At 45.8% G+C, this 26,677-nt stretch overlaps 1 protein-coding gene across 1 annotated transcript in view; it reads right to left on the reverse strand.

The window, feature by feature from the left end:
- The window catches only part of LOC112570024, a 34,580-nt gene that overhangs the window by 6,449 nt on the left and 1,454 nt on the right, over positions 1 to 26,677 (reverse strand). Inside the window, 4 exon segments of the mRNA XM_025248205.1 lie at positions 722 to 830; positions 832 to 864; positions 10,541 to 10,695; positions 19,488 to 21,495. Of these exon segments, the coding sequence (XP_025103990.1) occupies positions 722 to 830; positions 832 to 864; positions 10,541 to 10,695; positions 19,488 to 21,482 (2,292 nt within the window). The 5' untranslated portion in view covers positions 21,483 to 21,495.

Here is a 26,677-nt window from a genome sequence, read left to right on the forward strand (position 1 = left end):
TGTTTGAATGACATCCGGAAGGATGTTTGGCAAAGGTAGATCATCCTTCACAGACCGCACACTTTGCACAGTATTGCCAAGCTAGCAGAGAATGGTTGTGAATGCAGACGTAAGTTAAAAAAAAAACCCAACTTGTAAATATAAACTGACCAAGAAAACCCAGCAAGGAACACCCTCATTTCCTCACCAAACAACCTACTGTATATCCGGCTGCTGGGCATAAATGGCATATCCTCTTCCACAACCTCTAACAACATATGTCATGTGACCCACCCTAGAAAGGAAAGCTCATTCACGACCCCCAGCAGCCACAAATTTATCGAAGAAAGGTCAGAGGTTACTTCTGACATCTTTGCAAAGGAGTAACAAGGTTTGCAAAAGCGGAGTAAAACAACACAAATTCGTGGTATGGCAACGAACTTCTCCTCCCCCACCCAACAATGCCCCTCCCAGCTTGCTGTTAAGTTGTCTTCAAAAAGCATACTAAACTAAAATATTGTGACGATTTTCAGCAAATTATTCTTATATGTTTCAGTTGATTGCTCTGTCATCATAGAAGATTGTATTATTCAGTACTTATTGCCTCATTTCCATCGGGTACTATCATGATTGGTTGATGTTACTCTATGGACTAGAGGCTAGCTCTTTCTGTCTGCCTGGCTGCGGTTGTTGGTTGTTACTATAGACTGTTATTGTTGTAGTAAACTGCCATCCAACCTACCTCTATCTGGTTGTTGCGGTTGTAATGAAGGTTGAGGTGGCGGAACAGCTCGGAATCCCTGTTGACAACGAGGTCGTCCGCGTGCTTGCAGCCATCTGCCACCGCCTGCGGCGTACTTCTCCATCTGGATGTAGTAGAACTCCCTGCAACACACAGAGAGGCAATGATGTAGCTGTGAATACTCACAACAACCCGGGGAATCAAAATATAACATATTTTCCAAACATAGAAGGAAAAACAAGAGGAACTACACTTCACGGGAGACCACAACAACTGAAAAGGATGTGTAGGAGGAAGAAGACCCTTCCAGAAAAACGTGCCAAAGGTCACTAACGGAAAATTCTGCCGCCACAGAGAAATGGGTAGGCGTGATGGGATGCATTTTCTCACTCTGATTAATTTCTTTGCTTTAAAAATACAAAATATGCTTATTCAACACGTGATAAATGAAAACTAATTATCGGACACAAACAAAGATGTGACTGATGGAAGCCCTCATAGTAAGGTCTTCAAGTTTAGGTTCCGTGTTCGATTCTCAATGTAACCTGATCGCAGTGAATTTTTTTTTTTCAACGCTACAAACTGCCCTCGAAATATTTTTCATGTAGTTTCTCAACAGGCTGGCCAGAAAGTCAAAAATACTGATCCACAAGTGACTAGCTTCAAGAGAGAGTGGAAAGGAAGGAAGAGAAAAGAAATGAAAGAAAGGTTCTTGGTGCAGACTGGCGCCAAGTTAATTACATTCTCTCAAATTTGGATTCCACTTTCTTTTTTTCCCCGCTGAGCGTCTCACATGATCATAAACATGTTGGCTGGCAGTGAGAGGCGAGTGGTGCGTATTGGCTGTGAGTCACTTTGATTAATTGCTGAGGTGATTCATAATCATAGGCTCTTGTCTTGCCTCTGTCGCTCGCTCACTCGCGGCCAGGCCCGGCCGTGCCCATGTTTCTCCATTCGTCCATCATTCCGGTATTTTACTCTGTTTGTCCGCCTTCCTGGTCTTCTTCTTACTCAACCTGGAAACGGTTGAACGGTAATTTTTCCAGTGACGGTGGTAATTCGTCCATGAACCTTCTTCCTTCCCAATGTCTTTTCCTGTCTACCCCTCCCATTCCCGTTGACCGTTGGACACTGTCGTCTGTTATCACGGAAGGATTCCCAACCGCTGCCCTAAAAAAAATGTGATGAGAAAAATCCTGATGACTATAGGGTGCGTGATTCCATTCCCATGGCTTCGCAGTGAAGTCACCAGGTGTCTCCTCCACTCGCGCATCACAGGTCGTAGGGGTCGATCCCCTGCACCTTGATCCCACGCTTCTGTCTTTATCTCTCATCGCCGATCTTTGTTGCCCTCGTCCGCCCACCTTTCATCGACGTCAAGTGGCAGCAAAGAACACCGCGCGGAGTAGCTTTTATTTCTCGCTCTCTCCCTCGCTCTGACCTTTGACTCTCCCGACATTTCTGAAATAGCATGACAATGGTCTGATCTTTCCAAGCACTGGTTAACTCTTTTCACAGATTCGGGCTTTAAAGTAGGGTGTGTGTGTGTTGGGGGAGTAGTGGCAGGTGGTTGGGGTTGGGGTTGATACTCGTCGTAATCTTGTACAACTTGCTGCTTAATTCCTCCCAGTTTTCCTCCGCCCTCTCACCCCCTCCTTAGAGCAGACATTTTCAACACGCAATCCCTCCTGTCCCACATATTTATTATTATTATTTTTTTTTTTTAGTGCGCATCCTCGTGACTAGGTCACTGCGTGGGGAGAGGAGGCGGGGATGCCAAAGATGACACGTGCATGTCGTTTGACAGATTTCAAGACAACAACTTGTCATCATCGACTCTCCGAGCACAACTTTCCCACCCTTTTGTTTTTAAAAAAGATCATCCTTTTTTTTTTTCCTCCCAGAATCCCTGCCCTAACCCCACCTTCCCAACTTTTGCTACCGAATCTGTCAGCACCTCCAGTCCGTCTGTCGTCTGCTCACAACTTTCATCTCGTCGTCGCTGCTAGACACTCAGCTTGGCCAACGCCACGACGAGGGATGGGAAGGTGGAGGATCACCTGTCCTTGCAACGACGACACCTGCGGCGACATATCTCACGAGTATGGCTGACCTCCCCACTCCTCCCCCAAGTGAGAAATTTAAAATAAATAATTCGCAGCTGCAAAACACTTGTCTACATTTGATTTACATAATGTACGAATGTTATAGTGATGCTGAGTCAGCGGGTTGCTAATATTTTCACAGTCTTCAGCTGTAACTGTAAACATGGATGTCACCGCTGGAACAATCCCCTGTTATTATGTCTTAGGTTACTTTTATTATGTCCCTTCTCGTTCTCTTGGATACAAAAAAAAAAAAACAACAACCAAAAACCCGTTATATTAACCAGTTATAAAAAGGAAACAAAGAGTGACAGTACACTAACGTCCACCTTCAATATTTTTAAAACTTATTGCAAGATTATAAAAAAAAATTGAGAAAAGACCTGAATGAAAATGATGCAGGCTTAGATTGCAAACAAAGCTATGATAAAGGCCGTGACAGACAATGCAACATATTGGTGTGTGTGTGTATTTTTTTTTTCATGCCTTCCCCAGTCGCAAAAACAAGTTTTCTCTGCACTGTTCGCTGCCCTAACCGGAAATGATAATAATGTTCCCCCAACACCAGACCCTGCAGCATTCCCCAGAGAAAACACACGAAGAACAAGAAGCAACAGTTAATATGGAAGTCCGATCAGGTCATAATGGCAGCGAAGGCTCCCGCTCCTCTGTTCGTGCCTTCCCGTTAGCAAAGCTCTCCTCCCGCATGGCCTCCCCGCGAGTCAAGGACTGGCGACTTGAAAGCGAGGCCACACAGAATAGGTCAGGCATAATTTTCGTCTTTATCACCCGCCAGTCTTGGAGCAAAAGCGTGGAAGCGAAATGTCAGCGTCGGGAGGAGGTCCGCGGGCGCGCCCACTTCGTGCCCAACCTTGGCAGTTGTCTCCCCTGCTAGCCGCACGCGGGCCGCCAGTGGTGAAACCTATCTACCGCAATTAGGTGCGGGCGCTGGCAAGATGTGATGATCAGTCGCCAATTTGCCCGCAGCTCCGCAACGCCACCGTTTTGGCAGGCGGGAGTGGGATGTGGAGGTGTGGGGCTTGGGGTGTGAGAGGGGGAAGGAAGGAAGAGAAAACTCGCCCCCAGAAAGAAAAAGAGAGAAACAAAGCTAAGCACAAGCCGGTGCAGCCCTCTTGGTCATGGAGGCCTGAAATTAATCTCAATTAAGTCATAATTCCTCGCCGACCAACGTGATTGCACTTGATTGAGGAGGAAGCATTTAACAAGCCAACAACTGTTCTGGGGGGTGGAGAAGAGTGAAGGGGGGAGAGGAGGACAGCCCTTCTCGGGCGTTCAGACCAATTCTTCTCCAGTTCCGCCGACCATCTAGGGAGGCTCATTATTCCGCACTTTCCGCGCGGCAAATTGCGGAAAGAAAGCGGGAAGGGGTGCCCCCTAAAACTCCCTGGGAACTAGTCGTTGACATTTAGCGGCCTGCTCGTTTTTCGCCGGCTTCTGTTTCGCGGGACAGCGTCGTAAGGGACAATGTTAAAAGATGTTTTATTGAGGGCCCTCGACAGACCCTCTTTTACTGAATGTCACAGGGTGGGAGGGAGAGACCTGAGGCAGAGCGTCCACCGAGCAGTGAAGAACAGCTTAGTGAGATGCCTCACACGACTGAGCGTTATCAGTCTCGGTCACATGCTTTGTTGAGGCTTTGTCGAGTGAGGGATAAAAACATAAATTCGCTGATCTTTTCTCAAAACCGGATGAACGTTGAGCCTTTGGAAAGATAGTGCACAAGATAGTATATTTTATTTCCAAACGAAGACACTTTCCATAAAGTTTTCACGTAAAGACATTAACACACCCTTTTGGCAGATGGCCAATGAAAAAACATAATCAGACAACTACAATTAAGAGTTCTTGAATAATTAGGGCTCATTGTCTTGATGCAAGCAGCGCCTCCAGTCTAGCGATTCTTCCCCTTCTCTCTCTTTACAAGGAAATCCCTAAAAGTCTATTAAGAGAGTGTCTCTTATTTAATGAAATGTTTGTGGTGTTTCCTGATGAATATTTCTCTCCATGTGCCTGTGGCTTGTACCGATCATGGCGCCGCCGTTGTGGTGTAGGAGCAGACAGCACGTGTAAAAGCTTTATTCGAATCCAACGTGTAACGGCGAAATGGTTGGGTGCAGACGTCACGGTCGCTCGTGAAGAGAAGCTTATGGTAGTGCCAACCTCCCTGTCGCCTCCCCCACTGGGCGAAATTACGTCTTGCGAACTGCCGCCATTTTCCGCGGCTGCGCGGAGCTGACTTATCTCCCCTTTGCCTTAATTTCATGCTCGCGACCACACGTCTCGTCTGGCACCTGCAGTCTAGTGATTCATTGCTTCAAAATAGCATGATCATGTTTTTATTCGTTAGTAAAGAGATATTTCTCTTTTTTTTTTCTTCTTATCTAGATAAAGAAATCCTCGCAGTTAATTTTCTTTCGTGCAATGAGGTCTAGTTATCTGTAAAAAATGCTTCAACAGCGTGTGATTTTTATTATTTCGAACTGCGCGCTCCATGCTGTGTTGAGACAAAAAGGAGAAGAAATGTATTTGCATAGCATCTCTGGGTGATGGAAGTGAAGTCTGCAAGCTAACAAAACGATCCGGTTCCTAAACGACCCTCTCTTGCGTAGTCAGGCGCAGCCATTAAGCCATTCTTTGTTAAGGAAGATCATGCTGTGGTTAGTTGGTGCAAACCCCACCGTCCTGTCCATATCCGTGGCACCGCCCACCATTAGAATTATAATTAACTTCAGTGCCATCGTCCTCGTCCAGAGCAAACAATATCCTCATTGTTGTTCTTATAATGTTTATTCCGTCATCAACTCCGGGTATTAATTTTCCCTATAAAACCCTAAATATGCGAGGTGTGTGTGTGTGAGAGAGATGAGAAAGGAGGGAGGCAATGGAGGCAAGTAAAGAAGGAAAATAGTTAGTGCCATCGATTACCCTCTCTGCCTTTTTCTCTCCCTCCCGCACACCCTCCCCCTGCCAGTCCATCACGCATTCATGCAAGTCCCGCGGCACCGACATCAAGTGCGCCGAGAGCGTGACCCTCCCTGTCCTCCCCAGGCTGCACCCAGCACCAACGGTTAGCGATCTTTATGAAGTAAGCCTAATAATGAAGAGGGTGTTGATGATGATGCTGATGATTATTATGATAATACTGGTTGTTGTTGTTGTTTTGTGCTCTTTATTTGGAAAACTCCGGAATAGCAATGACAGCTAACAGGACAAAGTTTTAGAGTCCAGTCATGGCAAACGGCTCTAACCGTTCAAACATGGACCAACGTCTGGCAAGGTATTTAAATGACAACTTTGTCAAACTTGGTCATCAAATATCCGTCCAGGTGTGTCAAGATGGGTGTCTAGAACTGGGAAGAAGAGGAAGATAATTGTCCAGATTTTTAATCCCACGCGGGTTACACCTGTTTAAGAATATTTACCCCTGATTAACTTCAAGTACAGTTTCACGCAGACACGTTCATGAAAAAAGAGTTCAGGTGAGTCTGCCCTGGCGACTAAAAATATCAAGCAGGATTTGAATGTTTAAAGACAGGTAATGCTGTCGACGAGACAAGAAGGTTAGCCACACAGGGCTTTGAAAGTCGCGCCGGGGTAGGCAGAAGTCAAGTAGAAGTGCACCCCTGGCAATCGAGAATGAAGAGGGGGAGATTACTCTGTAGATACAAGGGAAATTACTCTCTGGGCGGAGGCGTCTGAGGCTTGTGTACACGATCTCCGACAGGATCGGACCAGCCGGCCAGCCGTCGCTACCCGAGACCACCAAGGTTAGGGATGTGACTCACAAGGAGGCTGATTTCCATACGACTTCAAACATTGAGCCAGGGACCACCCTAGGGCTGATCACCACTTGAGCGACAGTGTCAACAAGGCTTTAGCCTAGTATCGTTTCCCCCCGGCCGCTAACATTAGAGGGCTTGCCCACTGTCCCCAACCGTCTCTTCCTCTCTCTCTTCCTCTACCGGTTCGTCCATCCATCTGCCTTTCCATGTCTCGTCTTGCTGGCAAATCTGCTTGTCACAAGTATTAAGTGTTGTCATTAAGTGATTTGCCCTGTGTCTGCTTAGTCCTGGAGTCGCATCCCAGCTTGGACTAAGCGAAAACAGATTCCCAACAATTTTCTTTGACTGTTTCCATCAGGAGTCGAACACTCTACACTGGAGGGAATCGCGCCATTCTCGAAGTGTTTTCAATTTTTCTGTCTTGATAACAGCAAAAGAAAGATGGAAATTAAAAAGAAAAAAGTAGAATAAAAGTTAGGGCCCTGAGGTCCCTCGACGAGAGTTGGGCAAACGCGTGACGGGAGGGGTGGGGTAGAGGGTGCAAATTAGTGTCGAGGTGTATTAGCTCCATCCTGCTAAACAAACTTCCCAACAGTTTGCCAACTCCGTGATTTTCTCGCGGTTAAACCTCGAGTCATCTTATCGGAGGGAAGAGACGGAGATGTTGAATGGTAAAGTAGTTGACGGAGGAGAGTCGGGAGGGGAGCGTGATGCTTTAACCGCCATCATGTCGGGTCTACCCTGCTCCGCCTCTTTATGGATGTGTTTAGAGTGTGTTGCCGAACAACATCGGTTGTGCAGTCAAGCGTTCTCTTCAGATGGGAGACAAGACTGGTTCGTGGTTCTGGTTTAAAGAATCATCGACCGTTATGAAGGCAATGGAGCGAGAGACCTTTAAAAAAAAAAAACTGCCGGCGACACGTTAAGACTCAGTTAAACAACTGCGGGAGTCGAAGTCGCAACCGCCGCGACACCTTGCTGACATTTCCAGAATGCAGAGGGCGAGAGGGCAACGCAAACGACTCCCTAAGACGGCTAATGGAGCGCTTGGCAAGACTTTCGCCAGTGTTGGCCCAAGGGTTGCCCACCCCTGGCAAACAGGGAGTTCGCGGCCCGAATTACATTTCCAGGTGAGTGCGAGCATCTTACGGCGAGCTCTCTTTTTCTCTGTCACTGACTGGAGGGATGAGGATGGGGGAGAGGCAGTTTTTTTTCTCCATGTGACGAGCGACGATTGAAGTTCACCCTTCCTGGGGACTGAGCATGGCCGCAGGGTGGACAGCTTATTCCGGAGCTTAAATCACAGACGAAAACTGCGCATGCGTGCTGAAACAGTTGCTGCAGAAATGGTCAGTTGTTGTCATTACTTGTTACATATTTGCAAGAGAACATTTACTTCCTGTAACTTCTGTTTAGCTCACTTCGTCTGGATCATTGTCCTTAACGCAGTTTTCAACCGGACGAAGGTTTCACCAGCTTATATCATCACCAAGTCAAAGCCTCTGCCAAATCTCGTCCAAAGCCCTTCAATATTTGTTTACAAGCTTTATTAACCGAACAAACTGTCGAATATGACTTAAGAAGATTAAGAAGGACTTGATGGTAGTGTCCTGTTGGGAAGAGGGCCTAGCTTCATGTTCAACACCAATACTACGGACTAAGCACCGTTCAGAGTTGCGGACTGCTCAGTTCTTAGAATAATGTGTGGATCGGTTCAAGTGACAGACATCTGTCAACCACACAACTAAATATCCTACACGCAAAATTCGTAACTTTCGTAAATAGGACGACTTTCCATGTTGATGCAGAGGTCTAAGGCGGAAAAATTACAAGAAAAAGATTAAACAGTTATTAACCAAACTGACTCCAAGGACGAGATTGACAATAAATCACAGCTTCCAACAGCCAACAAAAATAAATAAATAAGGATGAAAAACGAAAACTGCTCTTTCTCGTATAAACTTGTTTAATATCCGAGCTTGTTGTCGAGCACTGTTCAAACAAACCAGCGATTACCATTCGTGCAAACACGGAATCTGACAGAAAATAAAATCCTGCTTTGAAAAAAACCTGTTGTCGTCTGCAACCACTTCCCGACTATTGATCAACATGGAGGACGAGGTCCCACAAGAGGAGAAAACCCACACAAAGAAAATCCACTTCAGCTGTAATATTGTCCTCCCCTCTTGTATTCTTCATACCTCCACCTGACTGACATCTACATCGACAGGTCCACACACTCCATTCCTCCCCCCAAACCCCATTTTTTCCCTCACCCCCTCTCCACCCTTGTATATCTGTCACCCGCTCGCGCTCTCAAGTGCTTGCGTAGGAACTGAATAGCACAACAACACCAACCTTCCTTTCCACTCGCCTCCCGCAATCAGTAAATCACACAGTGTAGCAATTGCCTCGCGCGCCGTGCCCTTCGCTGAGTAAAATACATTAAAGATATGAGAATATGAAAATTTAATGCCCATTACGCTGAGCAAATGCCTTGACAATAGCCGCGACTTGACTTTGATGAAAGCCAAGAGACGGGGGGACGGGATGGAAATGAAGCCGTCCCCGTCCATAGGTGTCCTGCCAAAGGGAATTCACTCTGCCGGCATCGATAGATTATTCTATCTTTCCGCAGGGCAAATATTGGACGGTAATGATTAAAGATCAGGCGTGCAAACAGCGAAATGATTTATAGATACCGTGTCCCATTTGCGATAATGGACATCAAACAATTGTTCTTCATTGGATTTTCATCGCGGGGATATCAAAAGAGATGTTTTCCCTGCACGGTGGCACCTAGGCTCCTGTCAGACTCGCTGGGCAGTCTCACAATTTGCCGCATTAATATTTAAGACATTGTCAGAACAATAAGCCGGTTCCATCGCTCGTCCCGCGCCCAGCAGCGCAGTGGAATTACAGCCGTGAAATGCATTTGCACCTAGTGCTCGTCTTCATCAAAGATAGCCCACCTGTCAATTACACCGTTAACCTGAAAAACTCCGCTGGCTGCAAATTGAAATTGTTTCCCCCAGTCGTCCACAACCTCCACACCGTTCTTCCCTCCCCGTTCTGTCCTTTTCTGGATACGGGGAAAGGGTGGGAAGAGGTGTCGGAGAGAGAAAAAAATTATTAAAAAAATAAAATAATGCCTTCCACACCTCCGACTCCCCCCTCGCATTACTTTGATTGAGTAGTGGCGCGAAGGTGAGGCCACTGCGTCTGAAGCAAATCCCTTAAGAGAGAGGAAAAACTTGGGCGGGAGGAGTTCTAATTTGATCAGCGGCGGCCGCCGGAGAGCCATGAAAAGTGTCACAAAGAACGAATCCACGAGACAAGGCGCGACATGGAACAGGCATCAGGGAGATGGACACGAAACAAAAGAAACACTTAAATTGGAGGACGGTGCGCGTGGATGGACTGAGACAGGAACGAACGACTGCGAGGGTGTGGGAGGGTATGGCAGGGGGTGGGGTATGTATTTAACGCCAGTGGAAAGGTGTGTGTGTGGGGAGGGGGATTGGAGCGGGTGGTGAGTGGAGTTGAGTGGGGTGGGGATGGGGAATGGAAGCGGCTGCAGTAGCGAGAACTAATGAGCGGCATCGAGTCGCCGCGCGGCATGACGGGTGTTCGATCTCCGTATCAATCCGTGTAGTGGCGGCCAGGAGCCAAAAGCCAGGCAGCTCCGACACAAATCTGGCTACTCGCAGACAGGCAGTGGAAAACAAATGGGGAAGAAGGAATCGATCACACACACACACACACGAGTATATCTACAGCTCATACAACAATAATGCAATGGGCATTACAAATAACAACTGTCAATGAAGACGTTGGTTGAGACTGCAATAATTCGAGGACCATGCAAGACATACAGAGACTTCATCACAACCAGTAACAACTTCACTCACCTGAAATTGGAGAACCACTTGACCAGCTGCGCCGTGTTGTTTTTGTTGAAGGAGACATCTGGGAAGTAGACCTTCAGGATTCCAGAGTTCGGGTAGCGAGTGTAGAAGAACATGAGCTTGGCCTTCCGCAGGTGCATGGGCGTTAGAGTACAGGTGTGTCAATGGTTAAAGAAAAATGTTGATTGGACAAAACAACTAACTACAGATATCTTTAAACTTTGACCTCACGACTTAGTGAAGTGAGCTCAGCTACCAAAGTTGGGGGGAAAAAAAAGAACAAATGCTAGTTATGAGATAAAGCTAGGAGGGTGTGCATCACGGCCAAACACACAAACACACAATCTGACATATAAACCATCCTCAAGGCACACACACAACCCACACAACTACTAGCTTCATCTATAATTGAGCAGCTGGACTGCAGAGATACAAACGATGTCAAGTGCCTATTATTTCCGCATACAAACAGCATAATGTTTGTCTGAACTCAGTAATAAAATAAATTCTCCTGCTACTACATGTTTTTCGTATTGAAAGTTTCTTTCCTTCTTCCCTTCTTTCTTTATTTCGTTCGCTCGTTCGTTTTTTTCGTAATCTGCTTCATGGCCACTCAGCAGTGATCTACACTCACGACACTATCAGTGAGAGTTTCTTACACTAGTTTTTCCATCTTCTTCCTTCCTTCCTTCCTGCAGCCTGTTGCAGGGGAGTCTAATCCTCCAATCATAACACTTCATCTCCAGCTTATCCCGCGCGTGCAAGACTAAGATTGTGAGAGAAACAAGAAACACAACATCCTGTCCAAAAATGATCGAGGCTTTGGACGAGACTTTCTGGGTGTCGAGCGGAGTGTAATACTTCCTACTCCGGCCTGACGCGCGCTGATCCTCAAAGATGACGAGATCCTTGTCTTGCCTGAGCACTAGTCAGCAAGACATGAAATGCCTAAGGGGGAATAGCTATAGCTAAATACTAGCATGTCAAGCCAGGACTAATTTTTGTCACTATTTTGAATACATGAGGCAGTGTCCCGAGGAGTAGGTGTGGAGACCATTTTGTAGATTGTTCTAACTCTGGCACTGGGAGAGAGGGTCGAGATCGTTGAGAGGCTGTACCTGTGAACCAGAAGTATCTGGCTGCCCTTTAGGGTTGGTTTTACATGATATGCATAGTTAGGATGCACCCTGAAGCAGTTAGTGAACAAGTGAATGTTAAATGAAGTTAAACGAGCCCCCCAAGTAGTCCCACCCCACACATCTCTAGTCGCTACAGGTTGGGGCAATCGCAATAATATAAAGATTGTCGAGAGAAGATGAAACATGGCAGCCCAAACTGTAAAGACCATGAAATCTGCAGCACCTCACCGCTCGCCACATTTTCAAGATGACATATTCTGCAGTTCTGCTTCGCTGCACACGACATGTCGAAGCGAAACGCAATATTTCTGTCCTCGACATTTGTTGCGGTTCTTTTGTGTGCGCATGGCAACAGGATGGCTTTTAGTCTGCGCGGAACATCAGCCAACAAATGAAGCCGCTGAAAACGAGGCTATTCAATTATTGTCTCCCCGTCGTGTGACGTCCCGCTGCCTCCTGCCGCAGAATAAGCAATAAGTTGTCTCCCCTCTTTTCACCGGACATTAAAACGCGCGGTCTTGTTGTCTTCCCCTTTGTCTCCCGTACGGTATCGCCCCGCCGCGATAAGAACTACAAACATGATGGCTGCAACATCTTGCAACACACTTGCAATCTCATATTTTGTCGCGAGTTGCTGCGGGGATTGTTCTCGAGTCATTGTGCCATCCATGCCAATACTTTTTTTTAACACACCGGCGAGCGGCCTCCCACTCCCATTAGCAAAACAAATGCCCCTCTCCTCCATCGCCAAGAAAAACAAACAAACAGAGTCAAACACTCGGCACAGAGAAGATAAACACAGGGAATTTTGTCGTGGTGATTAAGAAGCAGTGGAAGGGGAAGTGGGGAGGGAGTGACATGATGGTGGGTGAGGGAACAGGTACGAATGATCTATAATGAAGGCCTGATAGACACGTGGTAAATGATGTTGCCTTTATGATTAAAATAGCATCTGCTGCAGGTGAAACAACGGTGTGTTGTCCACCCGACACCTCTCTCGTTTCCCATGCGGCCTGGATACCTGACACCTGGGCAAGTCCACTGAACTTAATGAGTAGTTTTCATCCTCGCAATGTGTTGTATGTGTTTGCTTCAGTCTTTTCTTCTGACTTTGACCTGTGTGGCACTTCTCAGAAAAAGAAGTAAATGACCAAGCCCAGACCAAAAGAAGAGGAAGGATCTTCTGATGTGGGTGCGGTTTGTGGAAAAAAAAACAGTTTCATCAAACGGAAATCGGTTAATTATCGCACGGCGCGAGATCTTGCCACAGAAAGTAAATGATTATAATTTTGTCGGGTTCCAGTGTTTCATGAAGGTAGCGGGGATTTAGGAAATTGATGTGGGTGGCTCCGGACTTGCTGTGCCATCCTCTGCAACTCCAACAGGATACGCTGCTGTTGCCAAGAGGCAATACGACCAACGACACGCGTGCAACATCACAGCCCGGCCTCACTTCAGCGAGAAAAACAACTTAAAAAAGCATTTTGAAACAGGAAAAGATTTGTGTACTTAATTATTGTTAATCAGTGGTAAAGACGATAAACATCACACGGACAGCACGGCTGGGCGAGAGGATGTAGCGGAGAGAAGAGTGGCGCAGACTCAGAAGGGAAGAGATGCAGAGGCGGGTTGTGAGTGACAGCCGGCGAGAGGAGAGGGAAGGTTCAGGTCCAGCCCATCAACATTTGCTTTATCTCTGCATCTCTGCATCTCTGAACCTCGCAGATACGAAACGACTTTTTGAGACTCGGCCAACCATCTCTGTAGCCAACAGGTTGGATGATATCGGGGCTCGATACAGGGAGGGTCGTTAGGCTGTTAGTTAAACTTGATGAGTATGTTCTAGTAAACTGCTAAGTTAGCATCCAGCTAGTGCATAGCTCCGCTCCGTGCACACGACCACAGTTGTTGCCATCTCTGCTGTAATCTGTCATGCAGTATGCACTCACATGTTGTTATCAACGGAGTGTAAGCTGTAATTTTCTCCTATCTGTAAAGACAAGGGTGTCCTATCCCTTACAACAGTTTGTCTTTTGATCAACTGTATCTGTATTTCAACTGGGTGAATAAGGGAGTGTTTAAATTTTCTCTGCCTCGTGCAAAAACGAAGCCATATAAGCATACATTTCTCCAAGTAGCTGAAATAGTATATTTTATCTTCCAGAAAAAATAAATTAAAAAATTACCATATCAGAAATGTTGGACTGTTTTATTAATCAAATGTTTACACTTCAGTGTTTTTGATTTATTTTTGTATGCCCCGAGAAAGTTGTAATTTAGCTGAACTGGAAGCAGATGATCATTCTTGGGTAGACACCTCCAACCCTGCATCCCTTCCTCCTCCCCAGGCTGTGTTACCGACTGTGTTTCTCAGAAATCTGACAGTTTGTTCTTCCAAGTGACTTGAGCCGAAGCTCAGTTATCAAACGATTTCTGATACCGTCTGTACTTTCACCTCGTTTCAGATCAGGCTCCTACAGGCTCAGAGGTCAGCCGGGTCAGTTTCTAATTTCTTAGGAGCGTGACCGTGACGCCAGGTCTAAAAATAGCGCGCTCTTGACTGTTATCTTTACTGTTATCTCTCAAAATATATCAGGTAACTTTCTAGAGCAAGATAAAATTATCGAGCGTTTCTCGCTTCAAAATATTTTCATATATCAGGTGCACAGTCACACTCCATCAAATCTTACTCAAACATCACAGGAGCTCACAGCTGTACGCGTGAACATTCACAGAAACTGCAGCAAAACTGAAAACAATATTTCTTAAGAAAATAAAAATATAAAATACTTAACAGTCAGAAGGTAAATAGTAGCTGTGTATTTTAAAAAGAGAGATTTTGTGTATGTGTGTGTAAATGAATGCAAGTGTGTTCGTCTATCTGTTTGCCTATGTGTCACTGTATGAGACTGCTTTCACGAGGTGGTGGTGAGTTGTGCTAACTATAAGGTGTTAGCATACAGCATCCTGAACACTGTAGTTTGTATGCTGTGCAGGGTAGATATTTTATTATTCTTAAAATAGATTTTCAAGTTTTTATATATTCAAGCTTTCTTTTTTATTTTATTTCCCTTTCTCTAAAGACAGGCACTGTTAATGATAACCTCCAAAATTTAAGGGGTGAAAGCAGTGTGTGTTTTTGTTTATTTGTTGTATCCCCCTGTCGCTCAGCACAAGTCATGGCTGAGCAGTCACAGAACAATCGAGAAGAGAAGACAGTTACCCACTAACATCATACCCCCGTGGTAAACACTAACCTGTCCTTTGTGCACCTGACGATGGAGCCGGTCCCTGCTATCTGATCCCTACCCAGTTCTTTGTTGGTGGGTGAATCTTCTGCTAATATTTGTTATTAATGATCTACTCTCCTTTCTGCTATACGAGCCACTACCTTTGGCTATCAGCCTGCAAATATTGTTTCTGTTTGCATAAAGAATGGGCGTCCAAGCCTCGTAAACAAAATGTTTCATGCCCCATTAGCCAGATAGTATCATCCGGTGGCTGAAAACAGTAGATAGGTTAGAAAAATAGTCTACAACACACACACAAACACACAACAGACTCAAATAAGAGCATTATGTTGCGATCATACAAACATAGTATTATTATTCAGCCCCTAGTCGGTGGAAAGTGTAAAATCCCAACTTGAGCATCCTTATATGTTAATACTCATTAGTTAAGAAGGAAGTCAGCTTCAGATTGTATCTGACTTTGACAGAATATTATTTACGAACCTTCTGGATTTTTCGACAAGAGAAATTAGTCTCGGTCATAGCTTCTCACTTTCATCCTAACTGAATAATTACTAATTATTCAAGATGGCTGAAAGTGAAAAGGAAGAAAACTTCGTATGTCTTCTTGGTCGTCCTTCTCATTTTCTTTCCACTTCTTTGTTTATATTTTCGTGAAAAGCCTTGTGTCAAAGCACAAACAATGCATTGCTTTAAAGGTTTCATCGCTTTGGCGATCACTGGAAACCTCCTCAACCGTTTGAATCCAAACATCTTCATAATTCAGGAGGCTAGGTGGCCATTAATGATCTCGTTACGGACTCAACAACACAAGTTGTCTCGTCCCTCCTTCCTGAATTCCTTTGACAGTTAGTTCTTTAGCATCGCTTGCATTGTGTATACCTCTGCTCCTATTCCCTAGATACATCCTCCCGGTTCGCTCCCCTCCTCGCGTACTTGTCTTCTTCAAGCACTGACATCCGTGAAACAAACAAAAAGAAAACTGAAGTGAAGCCAAACCAATAAAGCAGTTGAATGCCTTGACTGTATCCGAAAAGCATTCCGGTGTCACTGAAAGTGAACCGTAAGAGAAGGATGAATAAACCATGCTCCTACATTCAGAGTTCTCCCCCTTGCTGACATGTGACGCGGCTTCCCATGACCGCTTGGCTAAAAGACCTTTTTTCTTTGCCCTCGCGGTCAAACACTTCTTGTTCCCCAAACGCTTCTACCTTAACCTGCAAAATGGGTCATGGCTCGCCGGGTAGATATGCCGAGTGCATGCTTGGGTGCTGCCCAAAGTGCAGATGGGTTTAAATAATGCAAGGAGCTGAGCTATCCTTTTCTTTTTGCGTGAACCTGCAGGGAAAACGAAATGGTTATAATTCATGGTCTGGGGTTCTTGGGTCCTTCCTAACTCAGCATCTTTAGAAAACCCTGGACACAGCCTGGAACCCGTGAAATATAATCCTGCAAGGGTTTTCCACTTCACTCAGAACTGCGCTACCAACTATATCTAATTTGTTTTGTTTATTTTGTCTTTGGTTCTCATGCTACGCTAATCTGTATTATTCAGTTTCCCTCAAAATGTTAAAACAGTTTGTTGAGGCGGCTTCCATATGCTCTGTGTACCTGAAAAACCCAAAATTGTTTCTGCATGTTGTCCAAAAAATAAGCACATCAATTCTTGAGCCACTGATTCATCAGACAATGTCCTTTGCTGTGATTTAACACTACCTTGGGATACAAGGGATAACAGGTTCTTAGCCCAGACTGACAGTACTCAGCTTTTATTTGCATCCACAATACTAGACTAGCTTTCCGACATGGCTGCCTCACGATGTCAGAGCAGCTTCCGGTACCTTCTCTGTGACTCTAATGCCAGGCTTGGGCCCCTGTAGGGTGCCTTCCATCAACACAAGCTGTGTGTGGGGTGATGGTGGTGGGTGGTGGTGATTGTGGTGGTGTGTGTGGCAGAGCTGTTAGTCTGTTTACCTGCTGAAACACAGAAAGCCTTCTCGTGAGACTGGATACAAAAAAAAAAAAAAAAAAAAAATCCCTGCTTTCTCTTCGCCCAGGTGAGTTTGTTACCGACTTCCGCCACCTTCTGGTGTCCGTTGACAGGGTCTTCAAGCCCCACGCACAGCCCGCAGGATTGGCGAGACAGGACAGTATCCTGCGGACGGAGGGTATCGATCGCACCCATGTGGTCCCAGACGCTGGGCCATTCACCCGACTATGCTGTTGACACATGCCCGGGTAGGCGTGCCAGCAATGGGGAGATAACGTGTGGCCGGCGACAAACGTCTATTATCCCGCATCACATTTCAATGGCACGCTGCGCGTCTCCGGGTGGACCTGCACTAACGGATCTGGAACCGTGTGGTTAAGACCATCTTCTTCGCTGCACGCAACGAAAGTAACGACTGACAACCTTCAACGGCTAGTCGTCGGATGACGAAGATGGATAATCCGCTCCTTTCAAGAAAAAGAAGGAAGCTAAGAAAGAGAATGAAGTAGACATCATCTTCATTCTTTACTTTCCGAAACGTTTCACCTTATAAAGTGGTTAGTGTACTCGTGATGGGAGTTATCTCCCGGCTGATGTCACAATTTTCTGTGCGGTTCAAAATGTCGAAGTTCATGGGTCACAAACCCTGTCTGCCAGACTGGAAAATATTGCCAGGCCGGATACTTCAAATGGACATTTTACCATCAGGATCAGACGGCAAAACTTGATGGTGGATGAATGAAATAATACCAGATGGACAAACATCATGAATGAAGACAAGAAGATACCAAAAATTAAGCCAACTCTTTCTGTAATTCTGAATTTAATCATTGAACCAGTTTTTTCAGTGGTTCTTTAGGTAACCATTGAAAGAGAAAGGCTGGTCTGTGATACTCCATTCTTCGCCGTACTTTTTTATTTTTATTTATGTATTTATTTATTCTTTCTCCCACAACATTATTCTTCAGGCATGTATATAAAAATAAAAATAAAAATCTTCTCTTATATTTTAGACTCATATTTACGGATCAGCATTAACCAGTCTGACACATAGTCCGCGACTTTAAAAGTCGACAGAATACTTCCATTTATCATTCTCCTGTTCTCTCCTTCTTGCATTTCTGAATTATCTGAGACTTCGCTCCTTGCCTGTCCATACATCAAACATTTGTCATTGTCATCACTAGCTGATCTTTTATCTCGCCTATTTATAACAATGACTTCACAGATCGGCGGGGCCTTGACATTTAACCGTTCGGTCGCGGCGTGACCCGTGAAATGAGAAGAAAGTGGAGACGACAAAAAAAACGACAGCTGCGTCTGGTTCACCTTCTTGAGCTCGCTGGAGATTTGCTAAAGATAGATCAGTCTTTGTCACAAGCAGGAAATGGATCCGTTGGACATCGAAGAAGAAGTAGAGGAGCGATCCCGATTCAAGGCATCGCTACCCGAGATCTCGCCGCGATAACGCGAGACTTGCCAACCGCTCGCAAGAAATTCAAAGACGGCGACAAAGGAGACAAAGAACCTCTTTGACGACTGATTCGTCTTTCACCGGAAGCCGGATCTTGAGGTTAGCTGTAAGTCAACACCGGGAACGGTGAAAGGAGGGCAGTGTACTCGCCGTGTTTTACAGACAAAGCTAATCTTTCTTGCCATCCTTCTAGTGAAAAATAAAATGTTGCAAAATACACCTGGGTGTATTGTATCCCAGGTAACCAGGTAAAATGATCGACTCAAACGAGACATAATTATTTTGAGCAAATAAAGAGAATAAAGACAGAAGTGAAAAAGGGGAACGCACTCCAGAAAGTACCCCGGTTGGCTTGAAACAATTACACGAGATGTAGAGCATGCTTACGATGATAAAGATGATAAAAATCGGGGAGTCGAACTGATAACTGAGGACTGGGTGAGATGAACATCACTGTTATTTATGTTCGTACTGCTGTAAGTCTCAGCTTCCTAATTAATGATTAAAAATGTTTCTTTGCGTAATCATGTGTGATTATGCGATATATATTTCCTGCTAGAGTAGATATTTAAACAAAATACATGACCATCATCGGTTTTATGATCTCATGTTGCCCGTTAGTTTATTTTTAATTCGAATCGTAACAAAAAGAACTGTTGGCTAAAGAACTGTTAGCAGAAGACTTCTTTCCTCATCGTTTTTGGTGAGTTTATAGGGAAGTCTAGTGATAATCGTCCTGGCCATCTTGATTTTCATATATTGAGTGTTTGAGATACAGAGGGACACCAGAAGATGACAGTTGGAAGCTGGTGTTTGCAAGAAGTAGCTTCATGACTGTTAAGTGTCAGCTCGTTCACAACCATCCATTTAATTCTGCGTGTCGTGTCGAGGAGAGGAGTAATGAAGAAAGAAGGGTGGATGAAAACAACTCACACAAAGAACTGATCTTTCTCTCGAGATACAAAAAAAGATGACAGAGAGTGGGTCTCACGATACAATCTCGTCCTTCACTGAAGAGGAATCACAAATTATTTAAAGAAAAAACCACCCTTACCTCGTTTTTCACTGCTTAGATATGAGACACATAAAAGGATATTTTCTGGGAAGAACTGTTGTCCATGCTGTCCGGTGTCTGGGCGTCGAAGACATCGTTCTTGAGCATGTGCAGGCTCTCGGGGGGAGACTTTGGGGAGCTGCGATCGTGCATGGGTGGCGAGGGCAGATGGGGGTCGTACATGCTTTCGTGGAAGCGGAAGCTGAACAGGTCGGAGCGGTGGAGGCTGGGGTTAGTGATGGCCACGGAGGTAGGCAGGACTTGGGGCAGGTAATGCGGGAGAGGGGGTGGAAGGCCAGGGTGGCGCTCGGCGTCCAGGATGCTCTGAAGGCTGCTGCCAGGAATGTCCTGCAAGAGGGCGCTCTTGGCGCGAGGAGAAAGACGAGTGTCCGTCACCTTGGTGCGCTTTTTCTTGGGCGCGTTGGAGACGACAAGAGGCAGAGCCTCTGTCTGCTCAGGCTCCACTGGGAAGATGGGGGGCAGCATGGCCGTGTGCATGTAATACGGGTAGTGAGGGGCGAAGGACATGGCGGCAGCAGCAGCTGCAGCGCTGGAGGGCGGCATGCACAGGTCGGAGTCTCCGTGATGCAAGGGCTCAAAGGCGCTCAGCTTCTCCGAGTGCATGCGAGGGTTGCTGAAACGCTCCAGGAAGCTGAGGTGGTCCTGGAACGGGACGAGCAGGTCTGGCTTCTTCTCCTGGGCGTTGGCCATAGTCTCTTTCAGTGTATCTCTCTCCGGTTTGTGCAGCCGCACCGGGTGCAGCTGCTGGTGCTGGTGCTGCTGCTGCAGCTCCTGCTGCTTCTGAAGCTGTTGTTGCTGCTGATGGTGGTTGCTGTGGTGTTGCTGATGGTGTGGTGGTTGCTGATGCGGCTGCTGGTGTGGCAGTTGGTCTGAGGGTGTGATGGTCGTTGCGTGTTTCTCCAGCACGTTGTTGACCGCCGTGTCCACGGCCTCAGTCACGGCGTGGAGGATCTCCGACTTGAGAGACAGCGCCACGCGGTGGAGGATGGGCTGCTGCGCCAGGTTGGGCAGCGTCAGGTCGCCGCTGCAGAAGCTGACGTCCCGCTTCAATGGCTTCAGCATGCAATTCATCTCCCCAACCCCATCTACGTCCAGCTTGGACATCATCCGCAGCGGCGTGGACGTCATTGGCATGGTGTCATCGCGGGTCAAGCTGCGCGGACTGAGTCCATTGGTCACTGGCGGGGTGACAGCGTCTTTTTCGCGCATGGAGCTGCACACTTGCAGAAAGTTGTTGTTGCTGTGAATGTTGTTGTTGTTATTGCTGCTGCTGCTGCTGCGCGGGGGACTGGCGGGTTCGTCGTCTGCATCATCGATGCCGTTGCTGAACGCCTTGTCATCGTCATCCGAATCGCACATCTGATGGAAGGAGCGCGTCACGGCGTGCAGCTGCTCTTGCAGCTGTCGGATGTGCTCCTTCATCATCATCCGCTCAACTTTTCTGTACTTGGGGTCGGGTCCCAGCAGGGACCGTCCATCATGTTGCTGGGGCTGTGGCTGTTTCCGCTTCTGTCGCTTCATTTCGTACCTCGCCTGTTCCAGGGAATCGAACCCTGTTTGCGGCGACTGTCGTATGGTGGTCAGGATATTTTCCACTCTCGCCCGCTTGGCTTCTTTTGAGTCTGTAGAAGGGTTTTCGGCCGGGCTGTGCAGCCCTTCAGGGTCAATGTCCGTTTCTTTCGGAAGGTCATCGTGGGTCATCTGCCCGTACGTACTGTCTACATCACTTTCGTCGCCGCTGAAGTTGGCGAAGTTGTCGGAGTGGGCGTCGTTGTCGTCTGAGTTTGACTTGGACGACGACGACTTACCACGCATGACTGAACTCATCATCTCCTGGTTGTCGGAGTCGGAGGCTGAGCAGAAGTTAGTGAGCGCAGCGGGCTCTGCGGTGAAGGTCTTGAGCGTGTTGTTGTTGTCGCCGTGACCTAACGTCTGATGCAGCTTCCGCTCTTTGCTCTGCAGGATATCTCGCAACATCTGAGACGCGTCGCCTAGAGTCTCGTCCCCTGGCTTCATCCTTCACACGGGCCTGCGGATGAGGAACAATCACGGACCATCAATGAATGTTCGTGCATTCTTTATTAAAAATATTTCTGATACCCCTAACTACTAACGCACACGAATACGTGCAAACAATATAGTATAAACAAAATATTTTCAAGTTGTGACCTATGATCTAAGGGACAAGTGTGAAATCAATAGTTGAAAGGATGGAGAGATAGGAAGAAAAAGAGGGGAAATGGCGCCTCACTCCTTCCCCCTCTAACCCTGGCCCAGGGCCGGTTACTCAAAAGTCGTCGTCTGGTCACAAGTCGAACTCGTCGAAAAGTGACGCAAGCGCCACCTGTCATCAATTTACTTAGAGACTGCACAGTGCGTGTCAGGTGCGCAGCAGACTCGGAGGAAGGTGTGGAGGAGGGGTGTCAGGGAGGACCTCCGACAGCAACAGGTCGAAGGTGGGGGAAGGAAGGGCAAGGTCGTGTACTCAAGCTTTTCAACAGTCGTGTTGAGGATGGAATGAGGGGTGAAGCGGGTGTCAAAAAAATAGCCCTATGCTAACAACAATTGGCGACAGTCGAGAGGTTCAGAGGGTGCAGCAGGCAAGCAATAGGTGTATGGTGATGGGGGATGGAGCGGGGAGGAAATTTGAGAGAAATCGGGTGAATCTTTTCATTTTATTTCCGTTTACATGCACTAGCAAAAACTTGAATATTTCTTTGCACACCTCTTCACAGACTGCCCAAAAATCTCCCTACTGTCACTGTGGATTTCTCAAAACAATTATCCGCTGCCTTTATTTAAAAAACATCCGTCAACAACATCAAAAGATGCGGCATCTCGACGATGTGAGCATCTCTTGACCACGCTCACATTTTCATACCCTCTCCACCCTGTAACCTCTCGGTTTCTGCATCACAGACCGAGTGTCGCCGCTCTCTCTCTCTACGCACGCGCAGACCGCCACGCCCATCCTTCGATCAAGCAGCGTGCAGATCGTAAACGCAGGCTCGCGCAGGATGCGCGCGCAGCTTAAAGCTGTTGCACACGAGGCGTCGCCCGCCCTTCCTGTCAATGAACTTTCTGTGACTTTCTGTCGCGCTGGCCTGGCACTGGCATGCCGGGGACAAAAAACTCGGGAGATAAAAATTCGAGGTAAGGATTTAAAAAAAAAAATAATTTTTTTTTCCCTTGCTACCGATGCGGAACACCTCGCCGCTCTCGTTGTCGCATAGATCATCTTCAGTCATCGTCGGCACGTACCTGTGGGTGGTGACCTGTGTGGAAGGTGTGTGGGTGGTTTGTGGGGGTAGAGGGGAGTTATTAGGTGTGTAGGGTGGACGTGGAGGAAGAGTAGGCAACAGGGGGGCCATGTTTCGCTGCACACCTTTTGTCGGACTGTTTGTCACCTGGTGACGGTTAGAAAGATGGAGAGGGTTGGGGGAGAGGTCGGAGGTAGGTGGAAACAGTCGTTGTGATTAATCGAGAACCTTCGCTGGCGACTGAATGAGCTGGTTGTAGTGTTACGTGTCTGTGATGAACCCAGCACCCAGCCAACTGACCGCTTGAGTGACCGAGCAAGTGAGAAATGCTTCCTGACTGGTAAGTGTCCTGAACGCTGTTACAAGCACTCGTTAAATAAATAAATGATCCTGTCACTAGGAGCTGCGCACAAAAACACGGCTGTGTGTGATATGCTTGGACACTTCAAAGAGATCGAGTTGCTGCAAGCAGAAGCATGTCTTGCCGCAGACCTCGTGGCTGAAGCGTGTCAAAGTGCGTGTGATGTAGTCGCGCGCATCTCTCGCGCAGCGGAGCGTATCCGTCAGTTGTCGTCGGCCGACAGCAGGTTGATTCGTCGTGGGCTGATGAAAACCATTTCACACAAACATTGAGTTTCATCGCGGGTGTTTATACCCGAAAACTATTTTTTGTAGTTGGTGGAGGAGGGTAAAATAGCTTCAGGCATTCCACAAACAACTACACTGAAAGATTTTATTTATAACGGAAGTACACTTCGGTATAACTTTTTAAAAAATTCATCATAATCCTTTAAAAAACAAACTATTGTGGCAGTACTAAAAATTAAAGTTTTCCTTAAGCTCTACCAAAAAGAATTAAAGTGACGAGCGTTAAAGAGGGGCAATTATTGTCGATTTCCTGGAAGACATATCTCACAAGTATTGTAGCTTCATTAGACATTTTTATTTCATACATAAACACCTCCATTACACCAACATTACACACATATGTGTTATGTCGATTTTTTGTCTTGGGTGTAGTTTATTAAAGTTATACTTTATTATAATATTCATTATGTATTACAATATTATTATAATGTTACCCCCTAAAAAGCCAAACCATAATAAAATTTTAAAATGTTAAACATAGTGTATATGGATTGTTGATAAAATTTTATATAATCTGAACTTATTTGTTAAACCTCTTATTTGTTAAACCTTCTCTCTCTCACGCCTTCCATCAATCCCCCACCCCTTCTTCCACCTCATCCTTTGTTATCATCATTTGATGTTTAGACGGTTCTCTCGATCCTTTGCTCTCTAACAAATCCCCTTTGTCTTTGAACTTGTTCTCAAGTCTTGGATTATTTATTACTTCTGCGAGGTCAGAAGCTGAGAGGAAAACAAGTCCCACCGGGCCCCGAGCTGCTTGGGCACAAAGTCAAAGGGAGTGGAAACGTGGGGCCGTGATCATATCCTTGGCAAATCTCTCGGCGCAGCCTCCGCAACGCGGCCATGTCGAGCGTGAAAAGAGATGTTTTTAACATTCTTCTCACGAAAAAAAGTGCAATGAAACATGAATGATCAAGGCTAAAGTTTTAGTGTGAGGCTGCTGTTGTTGTTTTTTTCCGACGGTTCAAAAAAATAGGTTTGCCAAATCGAGCGTGATAGGTTTCTCTTGTGAACAGTTTGAGATCAAGGGAAAACGCATGTGGTGACATTTAGGAGTGCAGGACTGGTCTCTTGCTTACTATTTAAATGCCCTTCATAAAAATACCTGTCATTATCAAGATTCCTCACACAGATACTCTTCTCTATTAAGATGCCTCAGGCTAAATTACTTTTCCTTACTTAATGATACCTATTATAGCGACAAAGCTTTTGTATGACTAATAGTATTGCGCAATATTCCTCACATCAAATACAACATAGAAAAGACAAATGAACTAAAGAACTAAAGAAAGAAAAGTGAAATATTCAGCAGTAATTCCTAGTTTTCATGTACGTTTCCGTGAGACAAGCCTGTAATGTTGATATGAAGGCTTTAATAAACACACATAGATTTTATCAGTACAGATATTGCACATAAAAGTATTGTAAACTCAGACACTTTCTTACAAGAGGCTGGAAATAGTTCAGCGCGCGCAATAACAAATGTCTCATCCAGGTGTTGCAAACTATGCTGAGAGTCTGTCTACTCGACTACTCAACTCGCATATCTACACTGAGTTTATATTTTAGTCTCTAAAAACATCAAGTGTCCTCGTATGCACCGACTTTTACTGAAATATCCTTTGTGAATTCAGTATTACGGGCTTTGCGAAAAACTAATGGAGTTGTCCAGTCAGTTCACTTGTCTAAGATCCAATAGTCTACGTGATGACGTAGCTTTAGTACTTATCTTTCCTGTGCGAATCTTACAGAAATTCAGACAGTTAGGCATGACCAGTACGGCTTTATTTTAAGAACAGTTTTTTTCCCAGTCAGACATCAAACAGGTAATACCCTGCTTCTTGTCCGTTAGGTGACTTGTTGATCAGCAAAATGTCAACCGACGGGAAAGTTGTCGAGCTCTGTGCTCGTGCCAAGCAGGTCTAACAGTGTTCTAATCGCAGTGTGAAAATGTCAGCTTTTAGCTTGAACTGAGAGAATGAACACTCGATTTGCTAAAACTCAAGATAAACCAGATAAAAAAAATGGAAACAAGAGCAGTCTAGCTTCTATTGTTCATGTGAGAATTACACGAGTAGTAGTTTCTGTACTCGTTTCTCTGCCGGCAAAATGATGACGTAGCAAGGCCACCCCACAGTTCCACCCTTGGATGCCACACACACACACATCCACTCAAGCACGAGACTAGAGAGAGAGAGAGAGGGGAGTCTCCTACTAACTACCCCAGAAATGTTTTTTTCCTCGATTAAAAAAAAGAAAACGGTTATGAGATTCGCAAGGACACGCTGTTTAGAGTGTTGACTAGACGATACCCACGAGAATACACTGTATATATATATATCCACTCTGGTTGTCTCATAGAATTATTGTCGTGATGATTTATGTATTTCCACACATTTCAGCTAATGTTTGTCCAAGCTGAAGACGACACGGGAAATATTTATTCTGGTATTGAAAATTAGCTGCATTAAGAAGCTATCAAAGAGGAAAGCTCTCAGCACAATGGCATCAAGCTCGCCATTGTCGTCGCAGCAAATGCGTGTAGGATGCCGGGCATTCTCCCAAGGCATTTGATGTTCTTTCACTCGGTTATCGACTATACTTCCTGCTTACAGATCTTGTACTTTGATTGACAGAGCTTTGAAAATAAACTTGCATTGAGTGTAGTCCACAAGATGATAATTGTAAAAGACTTCCGAGCCAATTTCCACCCACCCTCTCTCTCCTCGAGAAAGCTCAGGTTTTTATTTGATCAGGTTTTCGAAAGAAAAATTCTCGTACATTGAATCTAGCCTTTAAAATTCCGGGAAAGATGCGCTGCAGACACTAACCGAAGTTTTCAGTATTTCTGACAATCGACTCTCCCTCCTACAACTCCACCTCTACCCTCCCTCCTTCTCCATTCCCCCCTCTCTCCTTTTTGGCCACCCCGTGCACGAGTGGTTTGTGTTTCTGACTGTAGATAGCTATGGCTCTGTGGCTGTGTAGGTATGTATGTGTATGTAGCTATGTCTAGACCCGGGTATGACACTCGTATCATCGAAAAAAGATGCTCACGATGTCTTGCTGCGTGCATGTCAGGGTACTTACTGGGCTTTCTATTCCACGACTTCATGTATGAACGAAATTTTTGTTCATCAACGCTTAAAACTGAACGAAAGTCGAATCTCAGGCTAAGCACACACATACACACTAGCGAACGAACGAACTGAAGAAATTTAAAAAAATCAACAGTCGTTCTGAGTCTTCACATCTGTCATCGTAACTTGTTATCTTAAGGAGTTTCTCTCGTTAACAGCT

Source organism: Pomacea canaliculata, linkage group LG8, assembly GCF_003073045.1.
Source record: "Pomacea canaliculata isolate SZHN2017 linkage group LG8, ASM307304v1, whole genome shotgun sequence".
Classification (NCBI taxonomy): domain Eukaryota; kingdom Metazoa; phylum Mollusca; class Gastropoda; order Architaenioglossa; family Ampullariidae; genus Pomacea; species Pomacea canaliculata.